An 18,018-nucleotide genomic window follows, 5' to 3' on the forward strand; every position below is an offset into this window, starting at 1 on the left:
CTTTAACTGAGCGATTCTAATTCGCAACAACTGCACATTGAGTACTCTGCAGGCAGTCACCTCTATCGAGAACTTTAATTTGCATCTTATCAAAACAGCTGGCTAATTCCTCAGGGCATAATCAAGGCAGTGAACCGAAACTCGGTATTGTATGTCCGATCGTGGGAAAATTATTGTCATGGTCAGAGCCGTCGGAAAACATGACCAAATTCGGGAAGTAGCGATCACTTCACGAGTGTGACGTATAAGCGTTTATCGAATAGCCGATCAAACGATATCGAAAGGTCATTTAAAAATACAGCTTTGATGATTTATATCTGATTAGTTCGGCACGGATACTCTCTTATCCCGAAAAATCTGCGTTCTTGCCTTGAGCGGTTCTCGCTTCATTGACTGCGCAAGCTTTATACAAACAGATCAAACGGTAAATGCAAGTTATCTTTTTCCTCCCCTATATGCATCCTGGCTGAGGAATGTAACTCTGTTTATTTTGTCTGTTGTTTACATGGGCTTTTCCTATTACACTTGTAAACAACCCAGCCTGCATAATAAAACAGTATTAATCTTTCGCCATCCTCGTTTACAGAGTTTGTTTAACAGAAGAGGAAGTTACGGAGCTAATTTGGATGAGCTTCATTTCCTACGATACCCCGGACCCACCGCAAGCAGCAAAGGTGTAACACCCAAGTTTGGTACTTTGTTTAATTAAAATGTAACCATTTTGTCAGCATTCCTAAAACACTTTTGTTGTCAGATAAAAAGATCGGTTTTAGCCAACAGCTTTCATCGGAGTTAGAGTGGCTCTTAAAATGATACTCCAAAAATTAAAAACTTATTCTCTAAATAAACAATTTTTCTCTGGAGAGACTTGCAGCCCTAGTTAAATCCTAAGGAACGCTAAATATTCAAATTACTTTCTTTCGTTGAAATCTAACACTAAGTCGCTAGATTATCGCAAATTCCGGTCGAAGCATCGATAATTATCGTGTTAAATTTCGGGATGCCGATGAGACGCCGATGTGGTTCGTTAAGCTGCCGTAAATTAACTCCGGAATGTCGAAAGCTGATATCGCTGCGGGAGTCGCACGAGTATTAACTTCGTAGGCGGTTCCACGATGCCGAGCTTTTGCCGACAAGGTCATTAAACAGAAAGGGGTCATTGATAATTTCCGATGTCTGTAATATCAGACTGTTTACAAACTAAAGATTTCTAAAACGGGAACAAAGGATTTCAGGGCGTCGCCTAGGTGTCAAGTAGAGAGGTCAACATTTGTTCCAAAAATAACAAGCCCATTAACCACATAATTTTGTACACTGATTTGTGTGGTTCATACCTTATTAAGCGTCAACTTCGATAGACCTTCAATATCAATAGTTTCAACCTTTTATTGTCAAGATCTGTACAATATTCTCTTCATTTTAGCTGTTATGGCTGTCTGGGCACACGCTTCAGCAGAGATGTTTTGGCATCATCCTTGCTCCTAAAAAACTCGGAAACTTCAATTCAATCTGTCATCGTGTGATAAAAAAGGTATGCGATAAGGTTAGTATACAGTTGTGTGGCCCGAAATAGAGAACCCAAATTTTAAACATGCGGGTAACTTTGGATGAAAGAAAAAAAAAACATCCCGGCAAAATCTTCTTGAGGAGATCTTCAGTGAATTTTGGTGAGTATTTAAGTAGTAATCAATGTAGATTCTTTCCCCCAGAAAATTGGTTCGGTCTTTTTTCATGCGTCGCACATATGCATCTACTCCAATGTACACTGAATTGCACATCAGAGCATCGAAAAATTCAAAAGGTCAAGACACATATAATTGCGTTCATTTACGCGAAAATGATTTGTTTTAATTCTAAGGAAACGCTGGAACATCTTGGATATTTAATATTTCCTCGTATGCGGTTTTTCGCTTTTTATTCGCTGGTCGAGTCACATCCTGCGGCCTCGCCGTACGCAGCTGTTCTGACGTCAATCGTGGTTTCCGGTGCAGTTCAAATAACCAGTATATGTCTTCATAGGATTTCCTGTTCAAGCGAAACAGCATTTTCTTTTCAAGAAAAAAACATGATAGGTTGGCTACGTCACAGAACGCTTTAGCACGATTCGTGAAGGGAAAACGTGTCATTCTGTGGGAGATCATTTCGGAGTGTATACTTCACCGAAAGTGTGAAAATCCAAAAGCTTGTGAATGCATAGAACGCATTCCATGACTATATGTATCATCAGTAAAGCTAAAACCGTTCTGTCATAGTCTTCCGTCGGCGCGATCCAAACTTTCAGTTTCCATTTAGGTGAGTGTGAATAATAAAATTTCGTTATTGACCTCAAGTCTAGTGAGATCTATTACCTCTAGAAAAACAGAACAAAACAGCAAGAAATAGACAAAGAAGTTAATATAACTTGTACACTTGTTTCACTTAGTATCGTATTAGATACTGTACTTACATTTGTAAACAGATCGATGTGATGGTGTATATGCCAAACACATTCAATACAATCAACTCTCCGCAAACGAACATCCTCGTAGACGGACAGTTCTGCTAACGGACACCTTTTTTTGCTTCCCATTCCAAATCTGTACTTGTTCATTCCCGAAAGCGGACACTCCGTCGTAAACGGACGCGGGTACTTTTTAAAGTGGAAGTTGGATTTTTTTCCCTCTGTTTACGCTGTCTCGCTAGAGAGAGCATAATGATTGACTATTGGCAACGGCATTTGTCTCTTTTTGGAAATCAACAAAAATATGATCTTTGAAAGAGCAACAGAACATTGGGGATCAGTTTTGTCAAATATCCATTTGTACGCAGGAAAGCGAGCTGTCCGTTCGTTTGACGTCAACAAGCGACCGACATAACACTCTCCCGTAAGCGGACTCTTCCGCTTATGAGAACAAATTTTTCGTAGGCGGACAGTTCTACTAACGGAAACTTTTTCCAATTCCTGAGGGTGTCCGCTTACAAGAGAGGTGTCCGTCTACAGTGCCGAGTGATAATCGGTATATCCTCAGTTTTTAGCGGCGATCACGGTTCTAGGTTCCTCTGCCACTGTTCGGTGGCTTTCTTTATTGAGTAATTTATTTAAGACTGTGAGATAAACTCTAGGAATTTCTTATTCAATTAATAAGGAGAAAGGTTTTTCCTCAGAACTTTCAGTAATTACAAAAGCTAAGTACATTTCAACCAGAATCCGAGCTTTTTCCAACGAGGTAGTTGTTCAACTCAGCGCTTTCTCGAAAACTGATAAAAGTCAGTTGCATTAAAAAAATGAAAAATTATTTTGTAATTATTACATACATTCCTAAAACAATTAGTTTGTTTCCACTTCCTGATTTAAGAGAAGACAAAGTCCTCTTTCCACTAATGTTATTAACATCACAGAGCAAATGGCTGCAACTTTCATTTCCGCATTTTTTTCAAAGGTAATTTTGATCCTTTGCTGTTTTATTGCCTTACCGTTTCAGGTAAACTGCGGTTTTGCTAGCTCTTGATTTCCAATTTTTTAATTCCACAAAGTCTTGGTATCTCATAATTATTAATGCCGCCGGTGTCTCTGTCGTCTGTGGTAGAGATGAGCTTCACATCAGCACCGCTTTACTATCATTCGTAATTGCTTTCAAATGCAGTAATCTGTTTCAATAGGGCTTCATCCATAGGCGATTTTTCTGAAATAAGTTGGCTTATTCAAAGTCTTGATGGCTTGTCTGATTTTCCTATTTTTTGTTTCTATGTGATATCCTTTTCAGCTGAAACTGAAAGCTTATTTCTGCTTATTAGTAAAAGAAGCACTTTTTATTTTTAAAGTGGCTTCAGTTAGACCGAAATACTAACCAAGAATGGGCAATCTTTATCTTCGAGAAGTTTGACTTGTTTGCTTTTCATACCGAGTTGAAACAATCTTGGTAAATTACGTCGGGGTTTCATGCACTACAACAATGTGACAAGGCAAATGTACTTTTAAGAGCTTCTGCAATAAACAAACCAAGAAAAAAAAAACATGACTACTACTCTTATACCCCTGAGTAACAATTCAAATCGTTTTGTAGTGATTCTGCTTAAAACAGATGAAAAAAAAAAAAATGCGAAGAGAATTGTTCTTGCTGCGGCGTAAACTGTAAATTCCCTCACTTTCGATTTTAGCAAATCAAACACAACATACTTTCAGTCTTAAAACAAACAACAATTCAATTTTGTCGCTGGTTCTGTTTATTAATTACAGCTGCAACGAGTAAAGATACTACTCGAACCGAGAAGAAAACTTTTTTCGGCAAACAAGGCCCATAAACTCAAACGATGAAACAGTGCATGTAGTCGATTAATCTTTTTTGGCCTCAACTAAATTACGAAGTGGATCTAGTGTTACTCAATTAAAGTTTTTCAAACGCCGGCCGGTTTCCGTACATTACCGGAAGGAAACTGGCCAAGGAATTGAACAATAATTTTCATGTTCATCGTCCGGTCAAGGGTTTCCATTGTGTTTTTTCGTGGATTATAGTTTCTAAAGGAATTATAAAAAGCGTATTACTGTGGGGTATCTTCAAAGATCGCCCTCCGTATTGTCTTCTCAAAAGATACGTGCTAAGAACTCGGTAAAGTGATTTTATTCCACAAATGCTTTTGTTCCTTTGTATGAATTGCAACATTAGTAAACGGTTTAAAGTAAATAAGACCATTAAGAAATAGATTGCCCTTTCTACTGGTTTACCAGAGTAATGTTAGAAGAACACGAGTATAGTTTGTAAATCACGAGCCGGAGGCTTGTGATTTACACACTTAGATTTATAGACTTTTCGAGTGTTCTCCTACCATCCTAAGCGGGTAAATACGCCGGTAAACCGACAAAAGATGCAGTCTATTGCATTTTTAAGATAAATTTCAATTTTCTATGGTTTTACCGGTGCAATAAACGATAGGTTTTTGACGAATCACGGTCCACGAAGTATCTCGGCTATTTCCTAATGTAAATTAGATCATTATTAATAACTGCAATTTACAATTTCGTTTAATCCTAACATTTACATGAATAAGACAAAGAGTGTCTACAATAGCCTTAAAAATAATCATCTCATTTTTTTCTTATACTTTCCTTTTGATTTTCTCATCCAAATCATATTGGTGTAAAACAATTGTGATATAGAATTTAAGTTTTAAAACCTTAACTCTTTCTCCAAAATGACCAAAGTTATCATAACCTCATTAAGAAATGACTTTCTGAATTCTTTCTTTATTCTTCAATGGTGGTCTCGCTATTAGAAAAATTGTACTGATATAGAATTATTATTTGTGATGATCAGTTGCACGAGAGTTTTCTTTCTTCCATTGTTTCCAAATTGGGTGGAAACCGTTTCTAAAAATAGGTTGTACATGCCGCCCACCCCTTCTTAATATACATATACAGCTGAGGAGTATCAATTACGGCTCAAAATGTAAACATGAGACTTAGAACTTGTTTTTCGTTAAGTAGATTACCACTCCCACTAGCTTAATCCGCTTTGCTCGTCGAAAGAGTACCTTAGTATGAATGCGAGAACAGAGGGATGCAATTAAGTAAACAATAATATTATAATTAATTTTCTTAACTCCTGATTACAATAGTATTCTGTGTTTGCCGAGAGAGGCGAATGTTTGCTAGAATTGAACTGCTTTGTGCGGTGAGAAGATTTTTTTTTTAGAATATCATATTTGTTAAATAAATGATTTTCTTCATTCTGGTCACTAAACCTCTTTAAAAAAATTGAAAGATCGCGACCTTTCCTGCTATTTATGGATGGTAAATAATACTCAGTATCAAAAGATAGGCATTCTTTTGCTGGAACAAAGTGAATCAAGCCGAAGCGAAACGACGCTTATCGTGTTTATGCTCGGGTGATCGGTTTTAATCGTGGGTGTGTTGGGAATTCTCGGTATGTCTCGCGATGCCGATGTTTGTTTTCATATGATGAAAGAAGATTCTAGATGACCTGGGCGGAACCGTCAAGGAATTTCCTAACAACGATAGGAATTTTGGCCTTTTAGCCTTGCTCAGTAAAATATCTTCGAGAATAGACACCGCACTGGTTACTGTAGAAATCTCTCGGACTGTTCGACTCTAATGTAGTTTTTTCCAAATGTGAATTTCACGTACAGCTTAGGCCATTCATGAAAATTTTATTTGAGAAGAGTGGAAAACAATGATTCCAGAGGTATTTACAACGACTCATGATTTCTGTCATAACTTTACTTTCCTCCTATAGTATTATTAATTGTATTTACCCGCACTACGCTTTTGCCGTTACTCGTCCCAGTAGAATGCAGAATGCAAGTCAAGTGTGAACCTTGTGATACGGCCCAGCGCGGAAACAGATTGCTTCGAGGGTCGATTTCTCATAGGAACTCAGAATGTTTTCTTTGCCGTCCTACGCTCGCGATAAGACGAACTACTGTATGTCTTGCTTTAAGGACTGAAATTTTTGTCAAACCGTCTTAGAATGTGGAGAACTTGTGCTTGAATGATTTTTAGAGGGACTACAGCAAGAAAATGATGATGATTTGGAACGGATTTTCCAAAGATTAGTTCTTTACCGGCTTAATTAGCAGCTTGGAGTAAAATGTTTTTTCCCGTCTGGCTGTGATAAAAACCAGATTGCAGTTGAAAAAGATTTTGAGATAGACTTCCAGGTATGTTTTTCAGGTTTCATTTATATTTCAGCAGTAGCTGGAAATATTGCATCACTTGACAGACTCACCTGCAAGGAAGAGTGATTTGTGAACACACAGCTGTATCAGAAGATAATTCTTGTCATCCATTTTGAGTGCAATGTGATTTTATTACACAAGTACGGTCAGCATTTGACCTTCCAAAATCATCGAGTTATGAATTTTTGTGATATTTGTGTCGGCTTTTTCTCGCGCGAAGAAGAACTACTACAGAATTAGTTGCATCGAACATTTGGAAGACAGAAAAGCATGATGTGTCGTTTGCTTTCTGCGGCTATCTGTAAACTTAAACGAGTCTAACGAGCATCGAGGAGCATAAACTTAACTTTTGTTGGTCAAGTTTAGCAGAATTAATGGATTTTTCTCTCAAATTTAGTTCCGTGCGGCCTGCTATCGTGAACTTTTCTCCACTGATGTTTTTTTTTACTGGCGCGAGCACAGGCGGCCCAAGCTCCAGTTGTGAGATGATCATCTTGCGCAATAACAGTCATGGCGGAATTATAAGAGTTTGTATGGGAATATTTACGACCGCTCTAAGGTATAAAATAATACGTCAAATTCTCTAAAAAAATACCTCACCTTACTTTCACAGCGTATCGCTTGTTATATGACCGCTTTGATGAAAAGAACGCATTTTAGCGAGTTGTCCATTTCCAGGTTTTCAACGTTCATAAGAAAAGCTTTTCTTATGTACGTTGAAAACCTCGAAATAAACAACTCGCTTAAATGGGCTCTTTTCATCAAAGTAAGTGGTCAGATAACAAGCGACACACTGTGGAAGTAAGGTGAGGTTTTTTTTTTTTTGAGAATTTGACGTATTTTTTATTCCTTAGAGCGGTCGTAAATATGCCCATACAAACTCTTATAATTCCGTCATGACTGTTATTGCGCAAGATGATCATCTCACAGCTGGAGCTTGGGCCGCCTGTGGCGCGAGGGACTTTGTTTAAAAGGAGGGACTGCCAGTATTCTAGAAGAGGAAAGCCGTTCGTATGCAACAACTGAGTCTTTAAATGATCTCCGCACCCAGCTGGTGTAGCGGAGAATAAAACTGATAAGAACCTTTTATGCTGGCAAGATTAGGAACACCATTCTTTCTTTCATCACTCTTCCTGTTTGATTCCAGTTAATAAATCATATAGAAGGCACATACGCAGATTGGTTTTTCGCTCAATAACTCCAAGTCAAATTAGAATCTGGAGTCTCTTTTTCGAAAGAAAACTTCATGTATAAAACGGGAAGACGCAAAGAAAACTCTCGAAACCAAACTTAGTCAACGCGTTTGAACTCTGGTATAAAATTTTCGCTCTGACGAAGGGCTAACTCTTGAAACGTCAGCTTTAGAAACTCTTTACGGTGGCCAATTTACATTATCAACTCAGTGATTGATAGAATCTAGTCATAATCCCCACTTACGCGGCACCAAAGTCTCTTCAGAAGCTTAGCCAGCCCTTTATGAAATTTTGGGTCTTCGAATTATTCGTACCCAGGCCACGACGGTTTTAGGCGAAGCTCTTCTCCTCAGCATCACGCTGGCGGAGAAAATTGAGGGTGACTCTTCTCAGAGCAACAACTTGACAGTATAAGAACGGGAAATTAAATCGATTTTGTTTCCAACTATAAAAAGAGGATTCTAACGTTTATAGCACATCACAATTATGTAAGTTGTATTGAGTTTTTGCCAATTTCTTTCGAAGAATATTAGTTCTTTTGTAAAAATTTTGTAGCCTATTAAATAGTTGACGAGCCTTTCATTTTCCTACTTCTACAGTGTCATTCCTTTTTGGCAATAGACTGAAACACAGTTGATTAGCTTTTTATTAAGTGCAAAGAAGACATCATAATTTTAAAACAGCTAGGAATTTACCTTAATGTTTTTTTTCCAGAAGATTCCACGTCAGCTTATGTTGAAAAGAACTCTTTGTTTGTCTAAAAATGTCTTAATTACCAAGGTTTCACCGTCAAAACAAGTGACGTCAAAGGCAGGCGCGACCGAGCTTTGGACTAATGTTGTGTCTACACCGGAAGGCCGGAACACTTTACTCGACGGCGTCTGCTGATCTTGCATGTTTATGAAATCTTCCTTTTCTGAGGTTTTTCTTATCTTGTTGTTAGGACACAGAAAGACACTTAACATAACACAAAGGTTTAATTTTGATGGCATCAATCATTTTCTTAGGGAATAAATACAACGTTATGTACATTTAGGCACCCTGTTGTCAACTAATAGTTAATAACAGTTTGTTGGGCAACCGTTCATTATTTAACACCTACAAAAATGAAAAACAAAATGATCCCCTCCAAAATCTTCCACCCCCTTTCCCAGGTGACCTAAAAAAAAAAAAGTAATCAAATTTGTATGAGTGCCTTGCTCTAATCTTCATGTATGTGATGGCTATAATTGAATAAGTTGAATAAGTTGAATAAGTTTCTCTTGGAGACCTCAAACACCTTAGCAAATAAATGACATGACTCCTGTTACTATCCGGATGTTTGAGTTCCTTGTTACTACAAACTTGAATATTTATTCGATTAAGTGCCCTGAATGGTTATTCACTTCATGGACCTTGCGCGTGGGCAGCTAATGACGCTAAACGCTTATAACATTCCACCATTTCCAGCAAGTGGCAAGTTTAATTCGCAACAAAACAAATAATAACAAATCGTGAAGATGTATCATGGACGGTGGATATTCTGTTATCCATATTTTGTGGAAGGGGAGGGGGAGGGGATGCCTGGAACTTTTTGGAATAATTCTTGATAATGAACTTAATTTCAAGGAACACATATCCTCTGTATGTAAAAAAATAAATAATCAGTTCAGTGTCTTCAAAAGATTTGGCAAACTTATTTCTACCGAAATTATGCTTCGCCTCTATAAAACGTTTATGTTACCCCATTTTCACTACTGTTCAATGATATAGCACTTTTGTAATTCAGAGGACTCTGTTAAACTGGACACCTTAAATAGACGTATTTTAAGATTTGTTTTAAAGGAATGGGACTCGAACTATGATGATCTTTTAGACAAGGCAGGTGTGTGTGGTTTAGCCAACAGGAGGATACAAAATATGATGATTTGTATATTCAACTGTCTCCATCTTGGTAAATATCCGTGCTATTAGAAACAACTGATCAAGCTAAGATCTACTGCTTACTCCCTAAGGGGCACCAATATTTTATCACTTCCTAAGCCGTTTACAACCACATATGGTCTAAATTATTTTAGCTATTCATCTGTTAAGTACTGGAACTCCCTCCCTGACCACTTTAGAAAGACTGTAGATTATAGTGTATTTAAGCGCAAACTGTTAGTGCACGGTTTCTGTTAATATTACATTAATATTACATTATATTATTATATTAATGATTATTATATTATTACATTATGAATTTTTTTTTCTCTTTTTAGCCTTGTTCTTGCTGTAACTTTTAAAATTAGTAATTGGGATCGGAGATACTAGCTTGTAAGCTACACTGAAATCCGAGGATAAATAAAGCTTATGTATGTATGTATGTATGTATGTAGGGGAGGGGAGAGGGGGAAAATGAGGAGGGCGCTTCTCTCTCTGAAGGGTGGACACTTATTCGAGCTTAGGCGCTTAACCCTTCAACTCCCACGGGTGACCATTACAGAATTTCTGCTTACAATATCAATAAATTTACCAGATAGGTGATGAGAATGAAGAAATTTGGGGATAATTAGTCGATCCAATACTAAATTCTCTGAACTAACATTATAAGAATTGTATGGTTGACAGTAAGGAGAATTACAAATTTGATCTGAGAGTTAAAGGGTTAATCGAAGAAATACAGTTTGTGCAATATTCGCATAAAACAATCACTTGAAAGAGATGAAGGGAAATACTGGGTGTATAGTCTTAGCGAGTTGTTTTAAACAGATAACACTGATTGGTTAGTAAATTTTCGAACACATTTTTCTCTCTCAACCCAACATAAACGTACAGTAATCAAATCAAATCAACGCTTTTGTAGAAAAATTGATTTACTACTTATTTACATCCAGCTTGCGTTACCATACAAGCCCAACACAACCGGCGAAAAGTCTGTCACGCAGTCATTGACCTGAAATCACGCAAAACTTCCTCTGTTAGAAGTGTTTTGCGACACTTCAAATAAAGTTTGCGAAAGAGACCATCAATACTAAAAAAAAACAAAAAAACTTTAAACTACCACGCTAAACTTAAAGAAAAACGGTTTCTCGTTAAAAAAAAAAAAATTATCTACACCCCAGCCCTCCCCTTAAATAACCGCGACTGAAAACCAAGTTCAGTTAAAATAGCGCGCATATAAAAAATCACATCCGTAAATCACTAAAGAATGTTAGTCTCAATTCACGAAACGACGCGTTCTTTGTAACATCATCCCGGCCCAGTGGTCCGTGCCAAAGCTCGATAGCACCACTCGGTTCAAGCCCGAAGCGCTCCGACTCTGATCCCGACTTCCCGAGCTACCTTGGCTGCATAAACGGAAACTGTAGTTGAGAGGAGTAACAAAGTTCTTCGAGAAAAAAGACGACGCCAGTTGGCCAACATTTTAAATGGACATTGAATCTGTTGAATAGCGACCACGAATTAATAACGTGTGGCACCTGACTAATTTATCACAAAAATATTTCGACAAAATTTTTTCTTCCCTATTCAAACCACAAAACTATCACCCTCATACTATCAGGATGAACTCGTATGACTCTTTCCTAATGACTATCGCACGTTAAATTAAATACCAGCGCTGATAACTTAATGCTTGATTTTCAGCGCTTAACTTTGATGGTGCAGAGTGACACTCAAGCCGTCGCTTATCCCGGAGTGTTCTCCTTACTTCAGGAAGAGTGTCAGTTCGTTGGCACTCGATCCTTCATTGATGGGTACCCTTTAGTTTGTGGAAAAACGGACGCAACTTTGTTCCGTCCATTTGAACGAAAGATGCTGGTAATTCCATTTCGAACCATCCCTCCAGAATAGGAATGGCTCCCTTCCGCCACGTGATCCACAGTCTGGTTTGAAATGCAACCGAATCCACGACGATCATACCTTCAATGGAGGGCCAGGTTTTCTACGATAAGCCACTATTTACTTTGGCAAATTGACTCCCTTAAAAATAGAAAAATACAACACAAAAAAGAAAAGGAAAAAGGAAACATTCAAGGGTTAAAATCCATCATTGTACAATCACTCTGCTGCAGCAAAGTCCACGAAGAGCACACAACTCCTTTGACATGTCACACAACGTTTGACATCTCGCTCTCTCCTTTTGTGCTTTGCCGTAGTCCAACTAAATACTTTCACTGCTTTAATCTTAACCTCGTCAACCTCTAACTTCTATAAAACATGCCCTTATCCTCCACCGCAAACTTGCTCATATCTCCAACAGAAACAGTGAACCCATGCCGACATTAATGTCAAGAATAAAATGGCGCCGAGTTGCCGTTATAAGCAGAACTAGAGTCACTCGGTCTTGAACATTTTAGGCAGAGGTCTTCGTATGTTCCTCCTTGTAATAAACAAACGATAATCACTGTCATGTTGTCGCAGCCAAGGCCTCCCATCTGACAATCTGGGGCAAGGCATCTCGTAAGAAGCTCTTCACAAATCTAAAGACGAGAAAGGGCGAGGTTACATTTCAAGAAAGACGTTAGAGCTGCTTTCAATTAAGCATCAAAAGTGATCTTGGATTGCTTTGGTGCTTCACGCGCCTAGTCCGTAAATGCGAACACTCAGAAGGAAGATAATCACTCCACACACCTGTTCAGGTTCCATTTTTTGAGCTATCCTAATTCTTACAAAATCGATTACTTCTTGATTGGACAGAACATCCCAGATACCTGTAAATAGAACAAGACTTAAGAGGTTACACACTTCACTTTATGAAAACTCAATGGGAGACGCACCATTCCAGAGCGAAGTGCACTGGACACATAATTGTTCACCAGTGGCGGATCCAGGGGAAGGGGTATCGGGACCTGTCCATCAGATCTGTTGGGTTTTTTTTCCGCTACTTGTCTGCTATCAAAATACTTGCAAAACCTGGATCGCATACTACTAATCACTATGAAGTACTCAAAATTGATTTGTTTTGAAATAGTTTGCATATTAGGGCTATGGTGTAAATAAATAAAGGTTTTTTTTGCTTTGTTTTTTTTAAATCAAAGCTTGTATCCCTCCTGACAAGAATTTTCGGATCTGTCCCTTTTCTAAGTTAGGCATGAAACTATCACAATGCCTTTTTCAGGGCATGAGTTCAAATGAAAATTAGCCAGGAAGCCAAGTATGAGGCAATGAAACTTGATGAATTTTTTTTGGAAGGGGGGAAAGTGTGCTTCACTTAGGACAGACCAAATTACCGTCCAGTAAGAGTGGAATAATCCTATTTGCTTCAAGCTACAGAAACTGGGAATAAGTTCATCAATAAATTAAGCCCTGGTTGGATTGAAAGGAAACTTGACCGTTCCTTTGCACTACGGACAAATGAACAAAAACAATTTTTTTTGGGCTCTTTTAAGAGGATGTTTAAAGCCCTCGAAACTACCGTGATGGGAAGACAGCTTCTCTTAAGTACTCACCATCACAAGCTAAGACAATAAATTCATGATCCGGTGTAATTTCTTTCTGTATCACATCAGGCAGAGCTGAACAAACCAAAAAAAAAGCCATATAAATGAAAATTCATCACCTTATTCAGGAAAATCCTGAATTTCCTTCACTTTCAACTCACTAAACTTATATTGCCTGAGTGATCTGTAAAACTAGTTTCCTCTGTGGCAACCCCCTCAGTTGATATCTATTATGTAATTATATGCATGAATATGATCTTAATTTGGCTTCTGTAAATTTTACATATTAAACATAAACAGTTCTGATGAGGGTATAGCTGTAATTAATGGATGTGGATGGCTTAAGTCAACAGAACAATCCATGTCAAAAATTGTAGAAAAACCAAAGCTGTAAAGTGAAAATCACCTTAGGACTCCAGTTGTCCTCCTATGTCACTGAAAGCTAAACTACAGCAACGCTACAAAAGGCAAGAGGGGTTGGGGATGGGGTGGGTGAAGGTTAATCCCCCCTGATACAATAAGTTGCACAGCTGCCAAGGAGTCCTTTGGCCTGTTTCTCGAAAGTCCAGGTAATTAAACAGGCTTGTAGAGCTGTTCTGTTTTTATTCAAGATTGGGGTTTCAAAAGTTTTGAAAACCATGCAATAAAACTATCAGATGAAGAAACAAAATGGAATGGTTAGGGTACCAGAACCTGCTTCTCTGTGTAAATTTTGAGTAACAGGGACTTTTGAGAAATGGGCCTGTGTTTTTGGCCCTTTTTAGTTAGAGTTGGGCTGAGGTTAAACCATTCGGCTCTGAAAAATCAGGTAGTGTTTTCTATCTTCTCTAAAACTAAGTTCTGGAGTTCAGCATGTTTTAAGAAGATGCATTTTTTACTCCACATCATTTTACTCCCTTATATAAACTATCTACTAATAACTAATCACACAGCTCACTTCACTGATATCAATACCTGTTACAATCTGCTCCTCTGGTGATTTCTTGTCATTCCTCTTGAAACAAAAATCTCCAAGTGCTCTTGACAGTGCTAAGTTGCCTATGGGTGAACACCAAAGAGGTAAGTGTTAATGCCACACAACCATGCTTAACCCTTTTAACCCAAAAAGTGACCAGCATCTAAATTCTCCCTACAATAATACTGGTGAATCATTCATTTGAGATCATGAGAATAAAGAAAATGATCACAAGCTAAGAAGCTTTGATTGTTAAACAAATTCTCCTTGTCAGCACCAAAGGGAATGTATAGAGAAAAGTATGGAGAATTTGGATACTGATGTTAGGGTGTAAAGGGTTGATATGATTTTTATGCATTTCTTGCCAATTACTCTCTAATCGTTGGCCCATACTATTACTCAAGTAGAGGATAAACTGTTTGTATTAGTGGAGTGCCTAGGTAACAGCACAAGAGAGAGAAAATGATCATCATTAAAGAAGACAGAATGTGGTTATGGTGTAAACTATATCACATGGAGTTTCTGCAATGACTCATCTAGTAGCAAACCTTGTCAAGCAGGGCTTAGCATGCAATGAAAAGAAAAATTGCAGTTAGGTTTTTTATGCATGGCTAAAGCCTACAAGACTATCTATCACTATAAAGCTATCTAGCTTCTGTAGTTCACTTGAGTGCTTACCATTAACTCTGTTAAACTCCACCCAGCCCCCAGCAGCTATGATTCTTCTTGTTTCATCTTTTAAGAGACAAAAAGACAATCTTTCAGTGAAGGTGCTCCTTTATTGAGGTGCATGATGTTATCACAATCTTTATTGCCACTGGCATTGCTATATTTTATTTCAGGGCTGGCTCTTCAAACCAGCAAAGAGAAGAGAATTCTGTGATGTGATTGGCTATCAAGCAGGTAATATTGCAGACCCAAAAATTGCTTGCACCTGGTTTACATTCTTCATAATTTCTGGGAAGCCATCTCAACCTTCTGCTTAGTCAATAATGCACAAAGTGATCTTAAAACTCCAACTTAAACAGCCAGAAATTGCTCCATTGCCATGTTATCAGGTCAGGGTACAGTTTATTAGAGTGATGTCATGAATTTTGAAAAACTCAAAAATTGTCAAGCTGTCATAGGAAATCTAACCTTTAATCTCCACAATAACACTCTTGTTCCCAGTTAATTCATAAGTATTTTTGAATTTGTAAACACTGTCAAACCACTTTTTAAAATATTCCCCTTAGAGAGAAACCATTATTTAGTCAATGAAAAACTTGTGTGTTACCATCATTGCTTGGCTTATGATCAAAGGAAAGCTGTTCCACTGCTCCCTTTTTTGATGCAATGGCTCTAGAGTCTCCAACGTTTCCCTGATGAACAGGACAGAAAAACACAGGCAAAGATTTATTAAATCCAATGTAAGAAGAATTAACAAAGATATAAAACTAGATATCACTGACAACAATCATCATGATAATAACATTCTTACACAATAAATCTTGTTATTTTTGAGGATTATGACTATGGCAGTTGTTCCAGCCATTTCATCCTTCATCTGATCATCTGAAAACAAACCGTGGCAGCGTTATAGTGAGTTAAACACAGGAAACCTTTGCTTTTAAATTACTTTTAAATTTAATAGGCAACATTAACAGAAATAATCACCCCCTTTTATCAATCATGGAGGAAAAAAAAAAACCAAAAGAAGTGTCAAATTACTTTCATTAAAGTCAGTGCAAATCTTATTATTAGATACGTGATTGTTGGTAATCAATTGATTGTATGACTCATAGTATATGCTCATAATATGTTAATTCTGCTCTAAGTCATAATTTCAGATTTAAAATTTCATTTTCTCAAGTGAAACAATATCTGGTGGAGCAAAACCCCAAGGTGTTTTTGCTGTTATTCTCTATTTATACTTTTTACCATTACCTATTTGTTCAATAAATGAATCTAAAGACCATAATAACTTGACTTCTGCTCAACTCTGTGCCAAAACACTACTGTACAATTCTTTCATCCACAGGGGGTCAACTTCCAAATGAAAACATTTTCAAGATGGATCATGTGTAAAAAACTCAGACAAGCAAATTCAGTATCTTATACTCTTGGGGGCTTTCATTCTTGTGGAGTTCTCAACTGAAGCCTTGATCAATATTCCCTAGGAGTTGTTGTTTAGTGCTTGGTAAATTAGACTTCAGATCAAGAAGTGCATAATCCAGCTGGTAACCGGTTGTTGCGCTTACTGTCTGTTTGCCTACATCTAATATGTCAGTTTACAGTTCATATGTCAAAACTGAATTGTTTAAAAGTCCTTGTTGAACCACCCAGAAAAACTGAGTATTAAGATGAAATAAACCACTGTTTACGGTCTTAGTGTTTACTTGTGACTCGAGTGGCCTATACTAAAGGAGGTAGGACTTTATAAATTAATGTTTTGATTGTTAGTTTGTGTGCTTTCATGTGATCCACAAACTTAGCCAGATGAAAAAAAAATATATAACAGTTATTTGTGTTGACTTGTGACTTAAGTGGCCTATACCAGTACTAAAGAAAATGAGACTTTTCATGAACATATAATTTGAAAGGACATAGTACTTGGGAAATTAGCTTGTTCCCACTTTACTTCCCCATTCAATGTTTATATTGATGTTGCGATTTGTTCTTTGTAAATTAGTGTTTTGTTAGTTTGTTCCCTTTCACATGATTCACAAACTTAGCTAGATGAAAAAAGAAAAATATATACATATATATATTTATATACACACACACACACACACACACACACATTTATATAACAGTTAAGGCATTATTTGTGTGGGCTTGTGACTTTAGGTGAAACTTTCATTAACATATCATTCAGATTTAGACATGGTAGTTTATTTAACAAAGGATTGTAAACAACATTTGTATTCACCAATCATATCATATCGCTGCAATTTCAATCCATCAGAGAAGAGATTGACACTATAAAAGTCCTAGTATTTTTTCTCTTGTCACCAGTTCGTTAGAACAATGCTCGCAATGGAAAAATCAATGTGATAGTCAACGCTATCATCAAAGCTATAATCATCAATATCATGGAAGAATTTGACTGCATCTTTTGCACACAAATCGTCACCTTCTGCCTAGAAGCCCTCCTCTGTGGTGGATGCAACAGATGGCAACACTGTCATTGCCACACTAGTGTTGACAGGGGGGGCAGGTGTCACGCGAACAACCCAAATGTCCCCGCATGTAGTAAGTAAAAAGTTGCTTGTAACAATTACATTGCATTTGTAACCTTCATTTTATATGTAGGCGATAAATATGTTTGTATCTATCAGAGACTGATTAATACATATTACAAAACCCAAATATATAACAAATGTTCTCTAGAATGTTGCAAAATGAACACACATCATACAGAATTACAAACATGCATTAAGAGTGTAATTGAAGAACTGTGTAATTTGAAACTGGAGATTCTACTGTATTTGCATAACTTGTTTATATGCGTACAAAGTCAACTCATTTCAAAAGCAGCCATTTTCATGTAACGGCCATAGGCTTGAAGGCAAGTTAACTCAAAAGCAACAGTTAACATTTGTGGTTTGAATTCACTGCACCAAGTGCAAATCAAATCAACTCACTCCAACTTCGCACATCAAGTAGGTGAATCAACAACAACAACAGTGAGCTTTATTTGCATGACTAGAACTCTACAGCAGTGCAAAAGCGTGGAAAGCATGATAATTACTGTAATTTAAATATCAGGGTACAATTACAACATTGACATACATCATAACATTTATCCAATATT

The 18,018-nt window shown here is 37.4% G+C and overlaps 1 protein-coding gene and 1 long non-coding RNA gene across 3 annotated transcripts in view; one reads left to right on the forward strand and one right to left on the reverse strand.

Annotated features, from left to right (window-relative positions):
- The first annotated feature begins 1,351 nt into the window (after window positions 1–1,351).
- On the forward strand, window positions 1,352–10,638 carry LOC136277975 (uncharacterized). The gene is made up of 3 exons (XR_010716129.1): window positions 1,352–1,667; window positions 1,859–6,179; window positions 7,631–10,638. It is a non-coding gene; the product is annotated as an uncharacterized lncRNA (long non-coding RNA).
- The window catches only part of LOC131782425 (probable protein phosphatase 2C T23F11.1), a 30,130-nt gene continuing 22,750 nt past the window's right edge, over window positions 10,639–18,018 (reverse strand). For both annotated transcript variants that reach the window (XM_059099160.2, XM_066160980.1), the window contains exons 6-12: window positions 15,703–15,776; window positions 15,499–15,583; window positions 14,901–14,957; window positions 14,222–14,305; window positions 13,277–13,342; window positions 12,459–12,538; window positions 10,639–12,307 (exon numbers count right to left, since the gene is read on the reverse strand). In XM_059099160.2, the coding sequence (XP_058955143.1) occupies window positions 12,116–12,307; window positions 12,459–12,538; window positions 13,277–13,342; window positions 14,222–14,305; window positions 14,901–14,957; window positions 15,499–15,583; window positions 15,703–15,776 (638 nt within the window). In that variant the 3' untranslated portion in view covers window positions 10,639–12,115. The remainder of the gene's footprint in view (window positions 12,308–12,458; window positions 12,539–13,276; window positions 13,343–14,221; window positions 14,306–14,900; window positions 14,958–15,498; window positions 15,584–15,702; window positions 15,777–18,018) is intronic.

Source organism: Pocillopora verrucosa, chromosome 14 (assembly GCF_036669915.1).
Source record: "Pocillopora verrucosa isolate sample1 chromosome 14, ASM3666991v2, whole genome shotgun sequence".
In the NCBI taxonomy this organism is placed as follows: Eukaryota; Metazoa; Cnidaria; class Anthozoa; order Scleractinia; family Pocilloporidae; genus Pocillopora; species Pocillopora verrucosa.